General features: G+C 46.9%; 1 protein-coding gene across 1 annotated transcript; it reads right to left on the bottom strand.

Moving 5' to 3' along the window:
- Positions 1-1529: 1529 nt before the first annotated feature.
- HDAC3 (histone deacetylase 3) lies at positions 1530-21278 on the bottom strand. The gene is made up of 15 exons (XM_083181343.1): positions 21122-21278; positions 18957-19039; positions 17265-17407; positions 14332-14413; positions 11646-11702; positions 11501-11556; positions 11199-11332; positions 11045-11125; positions 10207-10280; positions 9245-9309; positions 7435-7524; positions 6842-6900; positions 6636-6715; positions 5356-5513; positions 1530-2182 (listed from the first exon to the last, which is right to left on the bottom strand). Exons 1-15 carry the CDS (start codon positions 21174-21176, stop codon positions 2113-2115), a joined length of 1287 nt encoding a protein of 428 aa, XP_083037469.1. The 5' UTR covers positions 21177-21278; the 3' UTR covers positions 1530-2112.
- Positions 21279-24876: the final 3598 nt, after the last annotated feature.

Here is a 24876-nt window from a genome sequence, read left to right as displayed (position 1 = left end):
TTAGGCAGCGGCCAATTTGCTGAATCCGACGCTTACTCAAGGCATCGGAATCAGGGAACCAAACTCTTAACCTTTCACACCTTCAAAACTGTAGGGGGAACTTTCTAAGATCCCAGGATACAGTTAATTCCGAGAACAAATTGATAACACCGCCATCGGCCATATTTCATGAAAAATATGAATACAGGAATAAGAAAATTTACTAATCTGCCATATTTGCCGATGGCGTAGCCAATTATATCCATTCATATTCGTATGTGTTTGTTTACATTTATGGCTCCTCCCTCGAACTTGGGGATTGGACCGCCCCCATTCAATCATTCAGCATCCGGGGGAGCTCCGCTCCTGATTGGGTGGGGGAGGAGCCATAAATGTAAACATACAACTTCTCCCATAAGATGGTTCGGTGTGCATTTTTGTTGTTTTAACCCCGGGGTGCCTACTACCGACTGAAGAGGACGCGATGTACGCTGGAGGCCTCGGTAAGTATAATTTCCTTTCACAGGTACCGATGGGATTCTACCAGAGAAGAGGTTGGGCCAATGTTGGAATCCATAGATAGGTCTGTATGAATGACTGTAGTGTGAAGTCAAGTTTTATAACTCTAAAGTGTAGGACTACAAGTACCAGTGGGCCCTTTAAAGTCCCTGCATGCAAGGCAGGCTTGCTGGCACTTTAAAAGGTGCCTATACACTTACCCGATTTCGCCCGACTCTGACAGATTGGGCCAAGAAATCAGCACAAATCAGATTCACCAATCTAGAAGCTCCACAGCAGAGAGTGACACCCCAAGCAGGGAAGAGGAACTGTACGGGATTTGGAAGAAGCCGGATCCTAAAATGAACGCTATCCCCCAGATACCCATCTCGTGATGCTACTGGGACGTCCAGCTCTACTTAGGCTCATCCTAACTACATCCGAACTCTATATCCCGTAACGATAAAGCGCCTTGATGGGGTCTTTGGATATTAGGATGACTTGGGGCAGCTGATGGCCGATTACAAAGAGAAGACTATGGGGTGTATTTACCAAATTGTGGGTTTTTAGAGATGGAGATACAGCCTGTAGTAACCAGATTCTGGCTATTAACTTCTAGAAAGTGCTAGGTAACTTCTAAGTAGAATCTGGTTGGTTGCTATTGGCAACAGCTCCAGTTCTAAAAACCAACACTTTAGTAAATATACCCTCTGAGTCGGATTATCCCCCAATCAATGGGAGCTTCCCTTACCTCTCAATGACATCATTAGAACAGCGGTAGCCCATCTGCGTTGTTATTATTATTGTAAATAATGTAGCTGGAGAAAGCGGCAGAACGCCATTGGCTGGCGGTACTGCTTTCACCCACCGCTGCTATAAACCAATCAGAGATAAGGAGGAGACGTCAAGCACCCGGGGTAATTTCTCTGTGGCTTCTGGGATCTGTCCAGTCTTTTAATACATATTTATCTCAGTGCATGAACAATTACACATAACTGTATGAATCAATATTTACTAATAAAAATAGATATAGAAGAAAAAAAGACAAATAATTGGATATGATAAAAGGCTTTATCCTCTGCGCTGTCTATATACATATGTAAACTGTTGCGATTGCATTCTCCCAGTGGGAAAGTTTGACTTCAAGAAAGTGAAGAGAATTCAGATGAACCATCAATGACAGATAAAATCCACTGCCCCAAACAGCCTCTGACTTGGGACTTGTTCCAGCTACACCAGAGCAGCAGCAACACCATTCATAGCAAAACAATACAACTTGTTTTGGAGGGGCAGGTGGAGAAAACCAATACAGAAGCCGATATCGGGCATTCGTCCAATAGCTGCTGGGCACAGAAGTCTCATACAGTTTTGAGAGAATCAATCCGGCGCAGCTTCGATGAAGCGGAAAATAAAATTCCTGTAGTTTGATAACTGTTTAAAATGAAAAACGGTAACATCCCGAAGTTGTATTTGCAGAAATTCCAGGAGTTATTTGTCTGAAATTCTCATTCTCGAAAAAAAAAAAAAAAAAAAATACTGGAAATTTCTGGACAAGCAGAAAATAAAAAAAGTGACCGGTCCAGAAATCTTCAAAAGAAATATCGTTAAAAAAAAAAAAAAAAAGTACCGTAACAATTAAATCTCTACATCGCTTTCCTTGTCGTTGTCGTGATCCCCATCGTAAAACTCATTCGATGCTTCTGGCCTAGAAAAGACAGGCAAAGTGTCAATTAAAGTTTTATGTACAAAATACAGTGTGAGGTCATTTACTTGCATAATCAAATTAAGCTAGAATTTCAGGCATGTCCATCCTGCGGCCCTCCAGCTGTTGTGAAACTACACATCCCAGAATGCCTTGCCACAGTTTAGATATTAGGGGAATGCCTGAGCTAGATAATATCCAGTCGGATACACTTTTTTGGAAGGGATATAAATAACCATTATATTTTGCTGCATAGATTTGGAGAATATCCGATGTTCACTACTCATCCGGATTAAAATTGTATCTTCCATTTTTGTTTGCAGTCTAAACTGCTATCTGGGATTCCTACGCTGCCCGGTTTTCCTTTGCTCCAAATCCTATAAATAATGTACTGCAGGTAAACAGATTAAATCCATAATCCAGGGATGTTAGGGCAGTACAGATGGTATAATGGTTACATTACTGCCTCACAGCATTTAGGTCATGGGTTTGATTCCTACCATGACCCTAACTGTGTGGAGTTTGTATAGTCTCCCCGTTTACTTGGATACTCCGGTTTCCTCCCACAATGCAACATGTGAGGCAGTGTTCAAATATTCTCTGAATATTCCGGAATATGTGTGTGCTATATAAATAACTGGTAATGGTACTTGTTTCCTAGCACGGCCACAATCGCGTCCATCGTGTACCTTAAAGTTAAGGTACACGATGGACCCGATTTCCTTTGAAATCAGGTCCATTTTGCCGGCAAAGGCAAAATCGGGGGCATCGCGTCGGTCGCGTGCATTAACATGGCGACCGACGCGATTTTCCCACGAAATCGGGAGCATCGCGTCTGTCTTGTGCCATTATAATGGCACAAGATGAGATGGACTTGATTAAGTCCATTTTACATAGGAAACAATGTGAAATGGGCCAATATGACCCATTTCACATTGTATATGCCCCCGCCATGGTTAAAAAGTCACGCAACCCCATTGTGAGCGTCACCCCATAATTGACGCCAACCCGAAGCGTGGCGAGCGCAGCGAGCCGGCGAGGGGCGGCGGTGCACGTCCTCCGACCTTTTCATACCCCTACTATCCACGTCGGCATGGAGTTGAGAATATAAAGTGTGGCGAGCGCAGCGAGCCACCGAGCCCGAAGCGTGGCGAGCGCAGCGAGCCCCGGGAGGGGACGCGTATACCTCTGAAGTTATACGCGTCCGCTCGCCACGCTTCAGGCTCAGTGCGCTCGCCACACTTTATATTCTCAACTCCACGCCGACGTGGATAGTAGGGGTATGAAAAGGTCGGAGGACGCGCACAGCCGCCGCTCGCCACGCTTCGGGTTGGCGTCAATCGTGGGGTGCCGTTGAGGGGGTAAAACTGGGGGTCTGGGGAATACTTTACATTGAATCCAATGTAAAATAGGGTCCCAGGGGCCCTATTCACATTTGATTCAATGTAAAAATCGGGTCGATCGCATCGCATGCAATTTTTCCGACACGATCACCCCGATACAAATCGGTGTGGCTGTGCTAGGAAACAAGTACCCTGGTAATAAATAAATAAAATGTTTACAGGAAAGTACTGAGGCAATTTGTCAGCAGGTTTTTGCTCTTGGCAATATGCAAAACCACCACTAGGTGGCAGAATGACACTTACATTTCCAACATTTCATGTAAATACATGACACTTACATTTCCAACATTTCATGTAAATACAGTGATCAGTGAAAGCGCAGCATCAAAACTACGAGGCAGAAAATGCAATATATATTTTTTTTTCTTTATATAAAAATGTAGAGATTATGCTCATGTTATCCGCAGGTCCAAGAATTCTATCGCCATGTAATTCCAGGGTGGTATGTGGAGGAAGGGATGGCCACACACAGCTGCGTTTCGCTGCACAAACTCGGGGTTATTCACATTTGAGGACGCCCCCGGTCACTTTCCACTGACTTACTTCCGAAGGGGAGAGAAAATCATTCAATGTTGTTGGACACATCCCCTCGCATGCTACAGTGCTGGTGGCAGGGGGTAGGTAGGCCGGCTTTACTTGCTCACTAAGCAGTGTGCTGAGAGATTGAAAAACGCTGTGTTTGCACAGTGAAACGCGTCGGTGGGTGAACCCCACAATTTCTGCATAGATGTGATCCCTATATGACATTGCTAGACTGTTACATACCCACCGCACAGTAACTTATTATTAACAGAGATGCTGCCATTCCCAGAGGTTATAACAGGACCAAGCACCCAATACTAGAAGCTCTGCTTATATAGAGAAACAATAACCGGGACTAGGGAGGCCAATCCCGGGATCGGTGGGATCCCGGGATTTTGGACTAAAATTGTCGGGATTTGAATCCCGGGTTTGAAGCTTCCAATCCTGGAATTAGTACCCCCATGCCTAAATTAACTTTTTGTTTAAAGCCGGGCAGCGCTGAGCACTTTGGAATAAGGCTCAGACGCTGCCGGCTGACTGCTAGTTACCCACGGTGCCGCTGTTACGGAGTCGGTACAGTGCGCTGTACTGACAGGCATGGCGGCGCCCAGCCAGGCTGCACAGCGTGACCCCTGACATCACGTCATGCTGTGCAGCCTGGGTGCCACTGTGCCTGTCGGCACAGCACGCTGTCCCATAACCAGACAGCTGCCTGCTATGCCGTCCCCAGCTGCCCACCCTCCCGCCAGAAATAGGCAGCAGCAGGACCGTTTTATTGTCACTGTCACTACTGCCGCAGTAAGTGACGTGAAAGGGCAGGTTAGGTCAGGGGGGTTGGGGAGGATTGGGTGGGGGGGGGGTTAGAAATCCTTTGGGGAGGGGCAGTTTTTTGTTTTATTATTAGGGAGGTCAATCCCGAGAATCCTAACCGGGACTTGTGTTATTTCGGAAATCGGAGTTCTAGATGCCATATGAATTATTATTTTTAGATGTATTACATTTTTTTTTTTTATCAGGGCTACGTTACATATCCATCTAATTATATACACGAGATGCTGTGCTCTATCTTCTGTAGCCCCCAACTGTCGCTTATCTTTGAAATGCCAGTTGAGATAATTAGTTGCTTCGGGCAACAGCTCCACTTAATCTCTTGCCAACGCTTTCATACATCCAGCCCGGGATCATTCAGGATGACGAGTTCATATAAGACTACTGTATGTAGGATATGTATGGGGGATGGTTTGAGGTTACCTGCTGTAGCTGTCCTCCCCTCCTCTCTCTTCCGGATCCGGCTCATCGGAACGGTCGTAGCTAAGAAGATCTGAGGGGACGTCGTGGATCTGGACGCTTGGTGCGTGGTTCAGCATCTTCAGGTTCTCAAAAATGGTCTGTCTGATTTGATCCAAATACTGCACAGAAATGGGACCATTACAGCGTTTATAGTGGTCTGGACAATATGTGTTGTATCAATCTATAGAGGCTTCCTAGATCAACCGGGCGACACGCAAGATCAGTTCCCTGAATTAGGCATTTAGGCTACACGTCCCCTCGATCAGCATTTAGACCACATCAGATCGATTTTCATTCTGGTGTCGAGCCATTGAGATAACGGCTGCGGATCCCATCGATAAAAGAATAGGGCTTGTGGTCAAAAATGTCAAAATTTATCCTGAATGACTCTCATTAAGGGGGTTATTCTAGTTCACTCGGAAAGGCACAAATCACTCTCTAATGGACAAAACCATGTGCACTGCACGTGTAGCTGATGTAACATGTGCAGAGAAAGGTAGATTTGGGTGTTTTATTGTTTCTGTGCAGGGTAAATACTGGCTGCTTTATTTTTACACTGCAATATAGATATCAGTTTGAAGTACAAACCCCACCCAAATCTAACTCTCTCTGCACAAGTTACATCTGCCCCACCTGCATGGTTTTGTCCATTAGAGAGCGATTGTGCCTTTCCGAGTGAACTAGAATAACCCCCTAAATGTACAGCCTCCATCATGTAAACTTTGTGGCTCGTGAGCAACACCGTGCTGTGTTGCAGGTGGGGCAGATGTAACATGCGCAGAGAGTATCGAGGCATACACACGGAGCGATTTTCTAAGTGATCTGACTAGATTGCTTTAAGCACACATTGCTGTGTGTAGGGCCCATAACGATGCATGGCCCCACACTGCGCTATCACCGGGAAGGGCCAGATGGCTCAGCAAACATCACTGGTGCATCGCAGTGTGCTGAGCAAACGGAGCACTCTAACATTGCTCAGATCGCTGACAAAATACGTGTGTGGGCCCCATTACATTTGGGTAGGGGGTGTTTAAACTGAAATCTATATTGCAGAGTACAAAAAGCGGTCTAACATCTGTGGGCTAAATGCAGAAGCAGCCAGTGTTTACCCTGCACAGAAATCCTATTTGCTCATCTTGCACGGCCACATGTTATGCCCCAGACAGTTAGTTGCTTGTTTTGCTTTACTTGCCCTTAACGAATTCCCGTTAATGTGGACAGAGATGGAAACTTCTTCTTACCTGTCGCGTGTTCTGGTTCTCAATCCTAGTACTGACGTCAGGGTGGAGGGTAAAATCGGGCGCAAAGTACTCAAAGTATTCTAAAGAGTAAAACAAAAGGGCAATATAAACACCGCTCTATGCCAAAGGTGGTTGTAAGCTACTGTTATGTGTAAAGCAAATTCCCACCAATCACAAGAATAAGACAGACCGGACACTGTACGTACCGCTATAAGGCAGCTCCTCGCTGATTGTCTCATCCACCAGCAATGACGTTTCATATGTCCTGTAATGTGGAGATAAATACAGTCACTACGGGTCATTAATACAATACCGGACTTGGTGGTTTCATTCGTTTTTTCTATAGCTAGGTCGACACTTTGCATGTCGACATACATAAGGTTGATCACTAAAGGTGGACAGGACCTAGGTTGACATGGCTAAGCTGGGAAGGTGGAGACAAGCATTAGGTCGACAATGGGGAGATAAACAGTGAAAAGGTGGACATGAGTTTTTCACGTTTTGACAAAAAAAACAGGTGGTATTTCATACCCTACGTTGAGAAAGAATATAATAGTGTGCCGAGCGCAGGGAGCCATATGAGGGGACGCGTGACCCTTCCGTCTCTGCAATTCCACATCATGGCCCTTATTCTGGCTCACTGGCAAACGCAGATTCCTTCTCAAATGGCCAAAACCATGTGCACTGCCGGTGGGGCAGATGTAACTTGTGCAAAGTCAGGCGCTAGAAGGTGCTGCAAGGGGGAAGGGGGAGATGGGTGCAAACGGTAAACTCAATAACACTTATTGGGGCTACTCACCAGCATCGCGCTACGTTGCGCACAGTGTAACCCCCTCCTCCAAGCACGAGCAATGGAATATTGAAGCTTTTTACATACTGTACACAATCCCTACAGAAGAAATTTAAAGCCCAATTATTTTTATGCCCAGATTCTGCATCACATTCATATTGTATTACCATGACATCACCTACAGCATTATCTGGAACGTATAAAATGTCTTAAAGATCAACACAGAGGTTGTCAGTCTCCAAATGTGGACAGAGTATTTTTTGGAGGAAGCACCTGATTACCCCTATTCCAGCGCGGGTGTGGTATACCGGCATGGGAAAAATGCCAACCTAGTCAAAAAACTGGTATGTCGACATTTTGACCATTAAAGAATAACCTTAAACCTAACACTAAAAAGTACTGTCAACATAAGAAACATGTTGAAATTTTGACCATGTCGACATAGTGGACATTCAGAAAATGGTGATGTTTTGTGTATACATTCGAATTGACAACATTCTTATCAGATGGCGTCTGTTATTAGGTGTGATAAATACAAGCAGAGGTCCAGTAACCAAGGTAACGCTCACATTGAAGTCAATGCCACAATATAAAAAGTCACACTGTACGTCTGCTATTATTAGAGCAAGGCTGAGGAGCATGGTCAGGGGTGAAGCAGTTCTCTACAGAGACTGGAGACTATGATGATGGGGAGCCTAGCCTGGGATGAAGCAGTTCCCTACAAAGACTGGCGATTATGGGGCTGGGAAGCAAAGTTGGGGATGAAGCATTTCCCAACACAGACTGGAGACTGAGGCTGGGGTGCACAACCGGGGATGAAGGAGTTCTCTACATAGAATGAAGACTAGGATGATGTGAAGCATAGATGACTATGAAGCAGTTCCCTACAGAGACTGGCGACTATGAAGCAGGGGAGCATGGCCAGGGAACAAGCAGTTCCCTACAAAAGACTGGGGAGCATAGCCTGGGATGAAGCAGTTTCCTACAGAGACTGGAAAGTCTGAGGCTGGGGAGCACAACTAAGGATGAAGCAGTTCTCTACAGAGACTGGAGGCTATGATGCTGGGGAGCATGGCCAGGGATGAAGCAGTTTCCTACAGAGACTGGAAAGTATGAGGCTGGGGAGCACAACTAAGGATGAAGCAGTTCTCTACAGAGACTGGAGGCTATGATGCTGGGGAGAATGGCCATGGATGAAGCAGTTCCCTACAGAGACGAGAGACTATGGGGTATTTCTGGTTGCTATGGGCAACATATCATCAATAAAACTTTCATCTTCGTATATTTACCCCTATGAGGCTGGGGAGCAGTTCCCTGCATAAACTAGAGACTATGAGCTAGTTCAGATTACTAAAAGGTGACATGTGTCTGATGCTGCTTTCAGACCGCAAAACTGGCTTTGACCAGGTATTTTAAAACGTTTCTAAAAACAGGTCTGCCAGCTAAAACCCATTTCACACCGCATGTCTTTAAATGGTATTTCAGTGCAGTTTTTGTTCCTTCACAACACTGAACCTGTTTTAACCCATAGAAAACAGTGGATGAAAAAATAAAAACGGGTCTGAAACGAGTTGGACCCTGCTTTATTACCGTTTAGAAATACCAGTTCAATAGAACCGGTAAATTCACTCTGCACCTTTCAGACTGCACAAATGACCATTTTAAAACTGTAAAAGAACTGCAAAATAACGGGTAAAAAATTACATTGTGTATGGATAGCGGTCTTTATTCCAAGAACCAAACCGCCACCATTTTGTTTCCTATGCAAACAATCTTGTTAGATTAATAATTGTAGTGCACATGACAGTGTCCAGCTTACCCATGTCCCCGTATACTAAGGTTAAAGCATCCCAGTCTGTCACAGCCGAGGGAGTCCGCGCCGCACTGGAAACAAGCAGGAAATATTCAGACACATCTGAACATCACACGTTCTAGGCTTCGAATACAGTCACCAACATCAGGGCAGTACTTGTCATAACATGTGTACAGTAGTCACTACTTAGTATTACATTCTTTCAGCCAATAGTCCGTCTGCCTGCACATCACTGCTGTTACATAAATAAGCTCTAACCCTGAATTGTTTTTTCCCATTGTAGTGGCCTAAAATGAACTAGTAAGGGATAAATTACTAAAATACTGTCCTATAGCAACAATAGAGGTACCATTGTTTCTCTTCTATTCCCCCAAATCGTATCTTTCACCTCCTATCGCTAGTCTGTCAGTCTTATAGAAGTGTGAGAATCCTCTATTCTTGGGGGTGTGGCCTACCATTCAGCGGAGCTCATCATTGGGTGTCCGGTAATATATCTATGGGGGTTGGGGGTGTTGCCAGGTCCAGAGAGCAGGCACAGAGGTAACAGATAGAACATCCTAGATCTGCTTACAGCATATGCAGCAAGAGGACATATAACTATGGGGGAGTATTCAATTCCAGGCAAAAATCTGCAATGTTCACCTGCTTTTTTGGGGGCAAATTCACACTATTCAATCCCAGTGCTGATTTTTCGCCTGGGTGAAAAAAAAAAAAAAAAGCATCGGATGAATACCGCGTGGATCAGCGAAATTGCTGTCTTGGCCCATCCCGATTTGTCCCCAAATAAGTGAAACAGTATTGGCGTAAATGGGCTAAAAAAAAAACGGGCGAAAAAGCCTGTGATTGAATACTGATAATTTTTCTCCTGGTGAGGAAATTCATCCGGAATTGAATACCCCCCTATGTCTGGCACATACATTCTATCTGCAAGAACCAACATGGGGCCTGTGTGTTTGCAATGTCTTTACCTGTAGAACGATGCAGGTGGGCTGATAGAAATCTACCACTTGCTTAATGACTGGCTGGAAGAGATGTCTGTAACCTGGAAAAGCAGAAACAGCAAAAGGGGCTACATGTGATCTATGAAGGTTACACACAATACACAGGATTTTAAGTCGATCTAGCCTAAGAAAGCCAACAATGACTTATTACAGAGAACACTGCAGTTATACACGAAACCAGGCTGTAGGTGCACAATAAATCAATGGGAAAATGGAGCTGGTGCTTATGCGCAGCAGAGAAGTCTAGCTCTACTGCTGGGGGGGGGGGGTGAAACTACTTGAATTTGCCGACACAATTTTTTGCCGATGCTAGATTTTTCGCTCAAGTGAAAAAATCAGCACTGGGATTGAATAGGGTGAATCGAATCCCCCCCCCCCCCAAAAAAAGGAGTGAAAACGGCTGAATTTTCGCCTGGCCATTGATCGATTGAATACGGGCCAGTCAAAATCGCACAGAACATAGTGCAAATTGCACCGTGCTATGCAGCACCCAATCCCAATGCGGGGCCATGCGGGATTGGAATTGAATGTAGACATGTAGACTGTGCAGCACTGCCCCTCTCTCCCTCCCTGCCAGCCAATGCTGGCACTCCGCCAGCTGCCGATATCAAATCGTTATAGGAGGCCATCACATCGTCCCGCGTTGACCCACCAATAGACTCTGTGTACGCACTAACGAGAGAGGCGGGGCACACAAGAAAGGCCTCACACAGGTCCCGTTCTCACATTTTACCTCAGAACTACGTTTGAAAATTCTTATGTGGGAACATTATGATCCATTGGATTGTTGGCTACAGGAACTTACTTTGGTCATCAATGCCATCTCTTAACGGCACATTTAGACAGTAATATCTCCCACTTTCAGCTCCAACCTCATACATGTCACCTGAAACGGTACATAAATAAAGTTATTGTAAGTACAAAAAAAAAAAAAAAGTTTCTCGACTGAGGTCTCTCACCTGTACCAGGGAAAAAGTAGTTTCCGTATTTGTGAAATGAGACGGTCATGACTCTGTCAGTGAGGTAGAAGGCTTCTTGGACACCATCTCCATGATGGATGTCTATGTCGATGTATAGGACGCGTGGGTGGTACCTGGTGAGGCATAGATTATTTACAGCGTAAACGTGTACCCTCCGTGCCGCTTCCCACCACAGTGACTGAGGGCCGGAAACTATACTACAGTAGGTGTCCTAAACAGCAGAAGGCCTCCTCCATCTTTGCCCAAAACCCCCCAATCCGTACAATAATATACGTTCTTACTTGAGCAGCTCCAGGATACCGATCACAATGTCATTGACGTAGCAGAATCCCGAAGCCTAGAACGAGACGCACGGCGGTATTTAAGAACATGGCAGCAAACGGAACATTCGGAATGTTTTTTTTTTTGCAAGCTGGAGAGAGTTACCTCAAATTTTTTGGCGTGGTGAAGTCCTCCCGCCCAATTAATGGCGATGTCACAGATCTGGGGGCAAAGAGTTTTTAAATATTATAAAATATTTGGGTACTTATGTAGTATCTGGGCTGCCGATTTTTTGATTGTATGCCTTAAGTTAAGGCATACAATCAGATGCGATGCGATGCGATGCGATATCGCATCGCATCGCATCGCATCCGATATCGGATGCGATGACCCGATTTTTCCATAGGAATCAATGTTAAAATGATTCCTATGGAAAAATGGGTCCTTTTCATACCCCTACTATCCAAGTGGGCATGGAGTTGGATATAAACCTGTGGCGAGCGTAGCGAGCCACCGAGCCCGAAGCGTGGCGAGCGAAGCGAGCCCCGCGAGGGGACGGTATTCGTCCCCTCGCGGGGCTCGCTTCGCTCGCCACGCTTCGGGCTCGGTGGCTCGCTACGCTCGCCACAGGTTTATATCCAACTCCATGCCCACTTGGATAGTAGGGGTATGAAAAGGACCCATTTTTCCCATTGAATTCCATGTTAAAATGGACTCAGTCCATTTTAACATTGATTCCTATGGAAAAATCGGGTCATCGCATCGAATCGCATGGTCGCATGCGATGCGATGCGATCTCCCGATCCGACCCGATTTAGAAATCGGCAGCCCAGATACTACATAAGTACCAATATTTGTGCTCTTTTAACGGTTACAGCGCCACCTAGTGGTATACAGTTGCTCGTCGTTGCCCTAAGCGCAGATTAGTAGCTTGCCGAATGTCACCCACCCAATATACAAGTCTGCTTCGTTCTGAACAGCTAAAAGTAAATGAATTGTGACTCAGACTATGGGACAATTATCAAACCTCGGAAAGTGTAAAAGTCCCAAACAATCAGCTTCTACAGCCCCACATAGATTAAGTGATACTTCAAACGATATTGCTGAATTTGGCCGCCTGACTGATAGAGTTTGTAATATCGTGTACACTTGGATATCGCTAACGATAGTCCACCTGTCCCTCTGACGTCATCTGTATGGGATAAAGCCGCTAGGTGGAAAGGTCGACAGTCAACCTGTTTTTATAATTTTTTTCCCCAAAACAGGCGATATTGTCTGTGTCGACTTACGTCGAAATTTGGAACAAAATACATGAAGGACTCACTGGACCTTTTGACTGTGGACCATCCCATTGTCGACCTAATGCTTGTGTCAACATTGCGACCCTTTCAACCTTAGCCATGTCAATCTATTTCATGTGTCGACCACCATAGTGTCGATCCTATGACCCATACCCGTCAATCGTTTGCTTGCGAGTTCCGTAGGAATCGCTGACGGAGCGCACCGTGTACTTGACTACCTCATATTACAGGCCGCGTTTTTGAAAATGAGAGAAACGGATTGGTTAGTACTGTATCTCCCCCCCTCTCAATGCTGTAATATGAAACAGAAAAGAGATGAAGACTCCTCCCCCCGAACAATAAAAAACAAAAAACATTGAGGTGGTCGCACCCGTACAAGAGAACAAACCGGAACAACTTAAAATGGTGACATTCATATAATAAAGGTGCCAATCATTGTATACAATGTAAAAATAGATTTAATAAATGATAAAACATAACGAAGATGAAAGATAAAATAAATTCTCTATTAGTGCGGAGAGCCAATATTTGGAAACAGTCCATACAGTACCGTATATGGGTAAACCCACAAGGTCCAGGGCCGTTCCTATAGTGCAGGGCTGGGCAACACCGGCCCTCCAGATGTTAATGAACCACACATCCCAGGATGCTTTGCATTAGTTTTGCTATGTGGCCATGCTGAAACTGATGCAAGGCATGCTGGGATGTGTAGTTCATCAACATCTGGAGGGCCGGTGTTGCCCAGCCCTGCTATAGTGCCTCGTGTGGGAAAGTAGTTCCCAAAGGACTAGGTGTAGGTCCTCAGCCAGCAAATGTGGGGGGGATTTTATTCCTACAAACGTGGGCTCCCGATGGCTTGCAGGGACCGGACCAGCCTCTGAGACTTTTTCCTCCCATTGTGATTCTATCTACACTCCCTCCACGGGGAATCCCACAGCCCACCCGAAAAGCTGTTCACACAAAGCTCGGGAGTGCGATCCAGCAGTAAACCCAACATTCTAGGGACCTTGTTCTGGTCCGTTCGCCCGGGGACCGATGTTTGGCATATGCATTTCTAAGCATGTGTATACACTGGGTACGTGTGGCCATGGGGTGCACGCACCCAAGATTGCAGGTGGGGGGGGTGGCGGCAAATAGTCACGCCCATGGGAACGTCCAGTGTTTCATGTGCATTCCCATGGTAATCAGGCCATGATGTTGGTGCAAGGGGCGGACAGCTGACATCACCTGATGCCCGCCCACTTCCCTACGAACGTCCACGTTCAGAGTAACCTCAGATGTGCGTAACCTGCGAATACGCAGCCTTGTGAACCAACCAAAATAACCCCCATAGGAGCGTTCTAAGCAGTTTATTGCCCAACGCTCCTGCATCGGACCTGCCTACACACCTAAACATTCGTCAGCAGTTTGCCCAATATTGGGAGAGCGGGAAGACGAATGTACAGGTGTGATCAGCTTAAGAAACCCGCAAGCCATAAAATGCTAACCAAACTAAAGGAAATAGCCCTTCATTTGTACTTATTTGGATTGTCAAAGGCGCTACTTATTACCTTGTTGTTTAGTTGTGTTGCTCCTTGTAGAGAGGCTCCTGTGTAACGGGAACAAAACTCGAAGAGGCCAGGAAACACCGGACTGTAAAGAGATTGGAAAACACAAAGATGAATGAACGACTACAAAGCGAGCGAAGACCCTTGTATGTCTCACTATACACAGGGGTAAAGCAGGGGGGTAGTAATGACAGGATGGAATGGAGTTCCACCATCTGTAATGGTAGGTAGAACTAGTTTCACCTCCACCACGGTCCTGCCCGGTAATTCCAACAGAAAAGTCGGCCCCACCACCCACGTTAATAGTTGATGCAAGTGGCTCTAGTATCACCGACGAGTTGCAGCACCTTCTGTAATTCACACATGCTGGGTGGGATTTAATGCCGCCTGTGTTTGGCAGCAGTGAGGGGGTTGCCAGCCGAACTCTGACATTTTGTTTAAAGGGGCAATAACTTGCAAGGCAAAACCTTGCTTTGTTAAGGATTTCCCTTTTTTTTTAAAAAGTTTGAGTTCGGACAGCACCCCGCACGGCCGATTAATTCGGGAGGCATTACCTCCCACTCAAGGTTTCTGTCAGGCAACGCGCGACTCCTCCTCAGGTCCTTGTGGCTTTCTGCCTTGATTGGAAAGCAAGCTACAGCGTTCTCCCCCTACCTACAGACTCGCGGACACGTATAACGACGGACCCTCTGAGGTAATGTTGACAATGTTGCCGGGCTCAGCTATCTCAGAATACTGGGGCCATATTACCTGTGTATAAAGGAGATGTTGTCTGACGCTGACACCTGTCACTAATATGAGGCTCTCCGATTTCACCTGAGTGACGCCTTTATTATGTTACTGGCTACATGTCCCACCCCGCAGCAGGCTCAGCGGCAGCAGCAGGACCTGAATCTGTCTGTACAGCAGGAAGACAAGCAGGCAGCGAGCAGTGGGCCACAGTCACACATATACAGTCTGCCTCAGATATGTTAGAAGGGCGCATCTAGATGGCTCTGATTTATCCCTGTATGGAGCGGTTAGGATGTGTCGCAAGGCACAAGGTGTCCTACTATGCTGCACCAAGTCCCTGTACTGATCCCTACTTACTAATGTGCAGAGGTGGGAGAGATGTATATTGTGCTTTAGCCATTACTTGTTATTATCGGATACTGTTGTTATAGCTTTATCATAGTTTGGGCTCCATGTAAGAGTGATACTAAATACTGGCAGCATATTGTGTTAGTGTCAGGGTGATACGCAGGAATATGCCGCTGGTATTTACCATCACATACAGTGGGCCAGATGGATCAAGCTTCAAAAAGTGATATAGTGGAGTGTGATAAACATCCAGCCAATCAGCTCCGACCCGCCATGTTACAGGCTGGGTTTGAAAAATGACAAGTATGAGCTGATTGGCTGGTTGTTTATCACTCTCCACTTTATCACTTTTTGAAGCTTGATACATTTGGCCCAGTATCTGTCCGGCGAGGACCAGCGGTGTCCCCTCCTCTGCTGTGTTGCTGGCAGCCTAATGCTGCTGGCAATGGGTTACTGAATAATAGAATGGGATCATTGGACAGACAAGCATTAGGTGGACATGACTGAAGGTCAACATGGGGTTATGTCGACAGGGTCATTGGGTCAACATGGGCAAGGTCGACAGTCAAAAGGTCAACATGGGGATTTTTACTTTTTTTTTTTTCCAGAAGGTTGACAAAGACGACATGGACAACGAAACGTAGCCCCGAGTCCCCATGCTTCGGGAACACTATTTTATTCTCCCACCACACCCTAGTGGATGGTAGGGTATAAAATACTGCCTGGCGGAACACCGAAACGTAACACCGCGTCCCCTCGCATGGCTCGCCATGTCACGTCGGCACCAAAAAACACATGTCAACCTAATGACGTGTCGACCTTATGACCCTGGAGACCTAACCCCATGTCGACCTCAAGTCATGTCAATGCTTGGTGACCCAGTGACCGTATCCCCTGAATAATGCAAATACATTACAGCCGTGTATGAGCCGTGAGCCGTGAATAGAGCTCAGACCCAGTGGGGACATAGGAAACGGAGTTAGAGCTGTCCTTTATATATCATTGCAGCCCTAACCCCTTATAGCACCAGAGACGAGTCCTAAAGGGGTCCTGGCTGGTTCTTATATGGAGCCCTAAATTTCAATCATAAAATAGCCAGGCCTGGCCTGTCAGGTGGTGTCTGTGATGTCATGCTGATATCATAATGAGGACTGCCTAGGTCAGGGCTGTACTGATGCTGTCTCCCTCATTCACCTCACAGGACTCACCTGCTTCCTTGTCTCTCTCCCCACACCCATGTCTCCCTACCCCTACTCTGTTCCTTGTCTATCACTCCCACCCTTCTCTCTCCCCCCACTGCTCTTCCTTGTCTTTCCCCCCACCCTTGTCTCACCCCCTAGCTTCATCCTTGTCTCTCACCCCCCACCCTTGATTCTCTACCCCCCTACGCTTTTCCTTGTCTCTCACTTCAACCCTTTTCTCTCAACCCCGCACCCTTGTCTCTGTACCCCTACCCTTTTCCTTGTCTCTCTACCCCCACCCTTGTCTCTCTCAACCCCCCTACCCGCCCACACATACCCCTTAAATCCGATTACCTTAAAGGAGGGTGCTAAGCATTCTTCTGGATACCCACAGTTGACAGTGATGAAATTCTGACCTCAATAAAATCGGTGTCATTTTTACCCCTCCCATCCTTATTGCCTATGTATCGACCAGCGAGACCTTTTTCTATCCTAACGTCAAAAAGTGAAGTCGACATAGTCAGCGAATATCAAAAAGTGCCCCAGCCACACTGCCCGACTTCCAAAAAGTTTGATCCCTCTAACTTTGGCCAAGCACATGAGTACATCATTAATGATACATTAAAAGATAACTCTAAGGTTTTCTTTAAGACCTGTTTGGTTTACAGCACTCACCAATCATCGCCGACGTTGAAGGCATTTAAGCTTTTCGTGAAGCCCTGCATGTTGGTGGGGCTCACCCGCTGCAGGAAGTCTATGTAATCCTCAGAGTGAAAACGACACATGTCATGCTGGGATGCTTGGTAGGGCTTAAACACCTGCGGGACAGACAAGGGAAGGCAGTCTATCTTACCCGGAAGGTTTTATGGCAGGGGTAGCCAACTCCAGTCCTCGAGAGCTACCAAACAGTTCACGTTTTCCAGCTCACCTTGCAGGTACACAGGTGCACTCATTACTGACAAATGCTGCTCACACACTTATGTGACTGGATTCGATGCTACATCAATGTGCGATGTCCCATCGAATTCGATCGCATCTTGTGGTGAAAAAAGTGCCCCTTTACAGCACCCGATGTCTCATGCCATCTCGAGATGGCACATCGGGTGCTGGAAGAGGGCATTGTAATGTAGTGCTAGAAGTAGCGCTAGCTCAGCCAATCAGAGGGCTTCCCAGTGTTTTAAACACTTCTGCCGCCATTGCTGACTGACCCCTGCCACCCACTAGCGCTACAGCTACAATGCCACCCTCTGCCTGCCCTCTCCCATGCTGCCAGCGGTCCCTCCAGCCCCCTCTCCTCATCCCCACGCCGCTGAAAAAGTGTTCCCTCCGCCCCCCACCAGCGGATCGCATTCAAGCATCTCATGTGGTTAAAAACCACATGCGACTGCTCCTGCAATCCGATAAATATTATGTGCAGCACATAAGACAGTGAGACGCGACACTCGACCGGCGTGCCCGCGCATCGCGTCAAATGGTACACATTTTGTGCATGCAATCATTCGATTTATCGGCCAGATGTGGTCAAAATCGAATGATTGCATGCAATATCTCACAAGTGTATGGGCAGCAGAACACACTTTAAAAGATCCACAGCTGGAGCTAAATACTTCACTTGGGATTCTGTGAGAAGACCTGGAAAACGTGCACTGTTGGTAGCTTTCGAGGACTGGAGTTGGCTGCCCCCGTTTTGCGGTCTTACAATCAAATGCATTTAAAAAAAAATAATTTAATTCAGATTTTTCATAAAAACACACATCTATCGGTTACTGTCACATCAGGCGACAGAGCTATATTAGGCTACTTCCTAACAGTAAATTGGCTTTTGCAGCTTTCCAAATGAGAAACAAAAAAGAATACTAAACAGAAATTTGAACAAGAGGTGCCACATACCATAATATAGGGGTAAGAATAAAGGCCCCCATACATAAGGGACATATTGCCGTTATTTGCCCACGCCCAGGATTGAGGAATATTTCAATTCCCAATTCCCTTAACGAGACAGAAAAATGGTTTATATGGGCAAATTAGGGATATTGAACAGGTTTACTTTCTCCTGCCTTCACAAAGAAAATACTGTCTGAACTGACTTATTTACGGGAACTGGGAGAATGACAGGGCTGCAGATGTGCACGTAAGGCTACCCAGCATGTGAACCACAAAAACAGGACTAAAGCAAGTCAGATGCCACAAGATGCCACAAACGGGATGAATGGGAAATAAACAGAGAACTGTAACATAGCTTCCTACCACATAAAGCTGTGTAGTGATCAGGTAGGACACTGGTCAGAGGCCACTAAGGGTCTTTCCTAAATCTGACACAAGAATCTTCCACAACATTGAATAGGGTATAAAAATATTAGTACTTACAATCATCTTCTTATAAAGTCCATAATGGAGAACCAGGCTGTGAGTGAGGGCCAGGCGGTGTGGCTTCATGGGATGCCCTGTACCTGGAAGATGGGATTAAGACCATGTCAACACTTCCTGTGATTGCGTACAGTACTTATGTCATTTGGAACAGATCATACAGTTACACTTAATAGCAAACAACGATCCTTGTTTCCTAGCACGGTGCCACTGATTTTATTTGTATGAAATCGGGTCGATCGCATGCGATGTGATCGACCCGATTTTTTACATTGGAACCAATGTGAAATGGTCCCTGAGACCCGATTTTATATTGGCCCCAATGTTAAATGCCCCCCAGAACCCATTTTTCATTGTATGCCCCCCCCCCCATAGTTAACGCCACGATCAACGTCAACACAAAGCGTGGTGAGCACAGCGAGCCCGCGAGGGGCACTCCGACCTTTTCATACCCCTACTATCCACGTCCACGAGTTGATTTTATATAGTGTGGCGAGCGCAGCGAGCCACCGAGCCCGAAGCGTGGGGACGCACATTACTTCAGACGTATTACACGTGCGCTCGCCACGCTTCGGCTCGGTGGCTCGCCACAATATGTAAAGTCAACTCCACGCCGACATGGATAGTGGGGGTATGAAAAGGTCGGAGGACGTGTTCCGCTGCGCTCGCCACGCTTCGGGTTGACGTTGATCATGGCGTTAACAATGGGGGGGCATTTGACAAAATTCAGCATCAGGGTGGGTTTACAATGTAAAAATCGGGCCTCAGGGACCCTTTTTACATTGGTTCCAATGTAAAAATCGGGCCTCAGGGACCCTTTTTACATTGGTTCCAATGTAAAAATCGGGTCGGTCGCATCGCATGCTATTATAATGGCATGCGATGCGACAGATTTTCAAAGCGTGTTAAAAACGTGTTTAAAGCCCGAAAATCAGATCGGTCGGGTCCCATCGCATACCTTAAGTTAAGGTATGCGATGGGACCCGACGGGCGCCATGCTAGGAAACAAGTACCCAAACAACTTCTCAACAAAAGGGCGTAAGCACACATCACTAAGCACATACATAAAGAACTAAAACACAGACACCATGGTGAATGATTGAGGCACAATAGCCCCACATCCATTCCTACCTTATTCACCCTGACACGCTCATACCCCCCCAAACTAGCACAGTGCCCTGACACACTCATACCCCCCCCAAACTACCACAGTGTGCTGACACACTCATATCCCCCCAAACTAGCACAGTGCCCTGACACACTTATATCCCCCCAAACTACCACAGTGCCCTGACACACTCATATCCCCCCAAACTACCACAGTGCCCTGACACACTCATATCCCCCCAAACTACCACAGTGCCCTGACACACTCATATCCCCCCAAACTACCACAGTGCCCTGACACACTCATATCCCCCCAAACTACCACAGTGCCCTGACACACTCATATCCCCCCAAACTACCACAGTGCCCTGACACACTCATATCCCCCGAAACTACCACAGTGCCCGGACACACTCATATCCCCCCAAACTACCACAGTGCCCGGACACACTCATATCCCCCCAAACTACCACAGTGCCCGGACACACTCATATCCCCCCAAACTACCACAGTGCCCGGACACACTCATATCCCCCCAAACTAGCACAGTGCCCTGACACAGTCATCCCCCCAAACTAATACAGTGCCCTGACACACTCATACCCTAAACTACTACAGTGCCCTTGCACAGTTAACCACCCAAATATTACAATGCCCTGGCACACTGATCCACAGTGCCCAGGCATAGCAATCCACCAACCTATCAAAATACCCCATTCAGTGATCCACCCCGTGCCTTGGCATACGGATACACCCATCCACAGCAATGCCCAGGTACACTTACCAACATACCTGCTGCACTGACAAACTGCTGCTGTGCCCTGACACATTCATCCATCCATATGTCACAGTGTCACAACATACTCAATCAAACTGGCACAATGATCCATCAAGAAGGACAGCAACTAGGCCCCCTTCCCTGGCACACAGGGGCACCCAGCAGAGGTTGCCCATGCAGCAGTGGTGGCATCAGAGTGCACCTGGACCACTAGCAAGTACTGAGACCCAGGTGTCACAGCTGAGGCTGCAGGACCCATACACTGACACACGGCACTCACCATAATGAAAGTTGCCGACATCCGGGTCGTAGAAGTAGGCCACCGTCTTTGCCATGATTCTGTCTCCACAAATAACCGGCAGCAGCAGCCCCCAGTAACATGGAGGAGCGCAGAGGGCATAGACCACGCCCACAGCGCGCCGGAAGTACGTCGATACGAGAGCGCCTCGGCTTCAAACGCCAAACGTCGCGTCCCAAGTTGCCAGGGAGACAGCGGCGCCGTATTTTCCCTATGTGCGGCGCAGTATAGTCCCTATGTAAGGCGCCGTATAGTCCCGATGTGCGGCGCATGTTAAGTACATGGGGGCCGGCCGGGTGTCATATGATCCGCCGCAATGGGCCGCATAGTGACCCCACGTGTCCTGTTGTAGCCCACAACTTGGTGTCTTAAATTAATTGACGGGAGTGATTGCTACCCGATCACATTGGACATATATGGTCGTCGTCCCTGATGCATCGGCCCAGAGTATTGAGCTCTGGGGTAGATTTATTAAGCTCTGTGAAGTGATAATGTGGCTGGTACTATGGGCATACATCCCTACTGTCCCGCTGTCTGTGACCCGGGAGTCCATCTGCGCATGCGCGGAGTGCGCCCGAGTCTGCTGCCGCAGGGCATGCTGGGAGGGATCCGTGACAGATAAGAAGCCCATAGGCTTCTGCAGGTAATAGCCAGCTTTTGCGGAGGGGGGTTAGAGCAGGGTTGCCGACTTTAAGATTCTCCTCTCCGGGAGAAGCCCGGAGAGGAGAGTTTCAGCAGCAGCACAGTGGACGGGGGCTTACGAGTGACATCATGGAGGGGCGGGGCTAAAATGACGCGATTGTGCCGTTTTAGCTCCGCCCCCTCCTCTGAGACCCGAGGATTGCGGCATTTTAATGCCGCGATCCGGGGGACAGCGGGGGTCCCCCCTGAATCCGGGAGGGTTGCCCACCCTTCCGGGGGGCCGGGAGGGGGTCCCGATTTTCGGGAGACTCCCGTAAATTCCGGGAGGGTCGGCTTCCCTGGGTTAGAGCATACAGAAATGCGGTAAAAAATGCATTTCTGTGTTAGAGAATCGCCCCCAATGTCACTTGTGATTCCGTTTGGAGACCTGGAAAACGTGCACTGTTGGGGGTACTTGAGGACCAGGGTTGGAAACCACTGCTCTAGAAGATAGTAGACACAATCTGATTGGTTGCCCATAGCAACATCATATGTGAAGTAGAATACACATCTTAGTAAAGTTCCCCCTTTGTGTTGGTGTAATGTAGTTTAGCAGCACAATGTAAAGAATATGCAACACAGAATTTGTCAGAGTCATTTGGAGGGTGAGCGATACGCCTGATGCTGGGTCTCTGGAGTGACTCAGCAGCTGGTAACAATGCCGCTTTACCTTGGCCTTCAGATGCCAGACTGCCACAGGGAATGTCTCAGCCAGGACAGTAGGGAGCATGGGCAGGCCCCGGTACTTTTCAGGGGGCGTGGCCTAATAGTGGGAGGCGTGGCCATGCACCCTGACTTAGACTAAAATACTGAAAAAATGTGCACTGTAAGCACCTATCTGGATACACATCATGTGCTGGGTTGAGTAGAGTTGCTTGCCGTGGCTTGGTAATGGGGTTGCTATGACCCCATCACCCCTCTTTTCATTTTCATAAGCTTTAGTAAATTTATCCCTTTTTATCTTTTTTGGTCACATTGACTGCGCTACTTATATGGGATGCGGTCGATAGGTTGACATTAATTAGGTAGACAGTCAGTAGGTCGACCACTATTGGTCTATGAAAAAGGTTGACATGTGTTAGATCGACGCAAGCAAAAGCTTAACGTGAAAAGGGTCGACATGCGTTTTTCCCATTTAAAAAAAAAAAAAAGGTGTTTTTGTCATACTTGTGCCGACCGTAGCAAGTCAACGTGCCCAAAGCATGGCGAGCAAACTGAGCCATTCAAGGGGACACATATATGTTGTCAATGTGGATTTATGTCGACATAGACACCCAAAAAACTTATGTCAACCTTTTTCACCATGACCTTTTCCATTTCTATCTATTGCTTGTGTCAATCATTTGACCTTATGCCAGGGTTGCCTACCCTCCCGGAACGGCATTTACCCTCCCGGCCCCCCAAGAAAGGTGGGCAACTCTCCCGGACACCAACAACCCACCCCCCCCACCCCCCACCCCCCTCCCAGCATCTCCCCTGTGGTAGCATTCATTTCCTGTGATTCTCTGCTTTTCGGGTGATGGGGGCAGGGGCTAAAGATGCAAATCACGTCATTTAGCACCTCCTCGAAGATCCGCAAACGGCGGGATCAGGCCCCGCCCCCCGAAGTTCTGCTGACAGTCTTTAAAAGTAGGCAACCCTGCCTTTTGCGTGTTGACCTATTTCCTGTAGACCCTTTGACCCATACCTGAAAAAAAGCATTTCGTTTCGCTTACCAGGAAGTTTGCGCCACACAGAGAAACAACTCATTTTGAAGAAAACATTTTATTTTTTCCCCAGTGGGGGGGAAAAAAAGCAATAGAAATATTAGAGTATAAAACTTGCATGTAATACAACGACAATGGAGTCAATGGATCATCGTATATAATATAATGAAGAGTAGAATGTACTGTATGATACACTGGACATACAGGTGCATTGGTATAATAGAGACATGTACATCACGAGCCACACAGGAGGATTAAAAGGGGAGGTCGCATGAGTGATATCTACAGGTTATTCGCATCCAAGAGTAAGGAGTTGATTCTGAGGCGCACGCTGCGGCTTTTTCGTTTTTAGTCCCTCTCGGCGCGTAACATTCGACTCAGAATCAGGTCCCAAGTCACTATTACACAATGGTGTAAGCCCACACGACAAGCATTATTAAAGATGATGGGAAGCTGATCAGTAGATCAGTAAGAAGATTGAACGGTTCTAGCATGCTTTGGGATCAATGTAAACTATTCTTATCATTTCCCATTGTCAGGGTCGTTCCGGTTTGCCGAACATGCACGTAAGTGCACTGTTCCTAATGTAACACCAATCAAATAAAGGCTGGGATGCACACAGCCCTGAGTCAGCAGTCTGACAGATATGGAACATAGAGTGAGGCTGTTTGCAAACTGGACACATCGACATATAGAAAGAAACAAAGACAAGTGGCGGGATGTAAAACAGTCCAAGTTCGCCGAAGTTGCAGGATGCCGGTTGAACGCGGACATATTTTTAAAGGGACAATTTTAAAGGGCAAAAACCATGCCTTGTATGCGTTTGCCGCTTTAAAATAAAAGTCAGAGTTCTTCCGACATCCTGCACGTTGGGCGAAAGACTGTTTTACATCTCGCCGCCGCAGAAAACGAAATTCCCATTCAATAAAAAAGTCATATCAATTCTAACAATCAGTATTGAATCTTTATGCAATGGGCCCTTTCTGTATACCAGCAGCCTGAACACGGCACTTTATCTGAGCGTTACCTGATTCGTCATACACAAGGGATATCTGATGTCATTTGTAGATGCATAAAAGGTGCATTCTGATGTCATGAATTCAATATTCATCAATACGCGCATATCCATTAGTAAGGCTGTAAGAAATCATCGGTCATGCCCATTAGCCTGCATCCTGTGAAACTAGCCAATGAGATTCTGGGGGTGGGCTTAGGAGAGTGAATCCTAGTGCAGAGGTAATCGCAGACTCTGTAATAGACTGTGCGTTGCCGGTCCCATATACACTGCCAGCATGGATTCGGCATGAAAAGCCTGTGGTCGGGATCCCGGCGTTCAAAATCCCGACGCCG

Source organism: Crinia signifera, chromosome 4 (genome assembly GCF_055691185.1).
Source record: "Crinia signifera chromosome 4, ASM5569118v1, whole genome shotgun sequence".
NCBI classification, from domain to species: domain Eukaryota; kingdom Metazoa; phylum Chordata; class Amphibia; order Anura; family Myobatrachidae; genus Crinia; species Crinia signifera.
This window is presented reverse-complemented; position numbering and strand designations above follow the sequence as displayed.

Excerpts from the sequence above, each read along its gene's own strand:
- HDAC3 (XM_083181343.1), bottom strand. The coding sequence starts at position 21,176 with ATGGCAAAGACGGTGGCCTACTTCTACGACCCGGATGTCGGCAACTTT. Across the intron at positions 11,126-11,198 it reads CTACTTTTTCCCTGGTACAG|GTGACATGTATGAGGTTGGA; the intron begins GTGAGAGACCTC and ends GTACCGTTTCAG. Across the intron at positions 6,716-6,841 it reads CGAGGAGCTGCCTTATAGCG|AATACTTTGAGTACTTTGCG; the intron begins GTACGTACAGTG and ends TTTACTCTTTAG.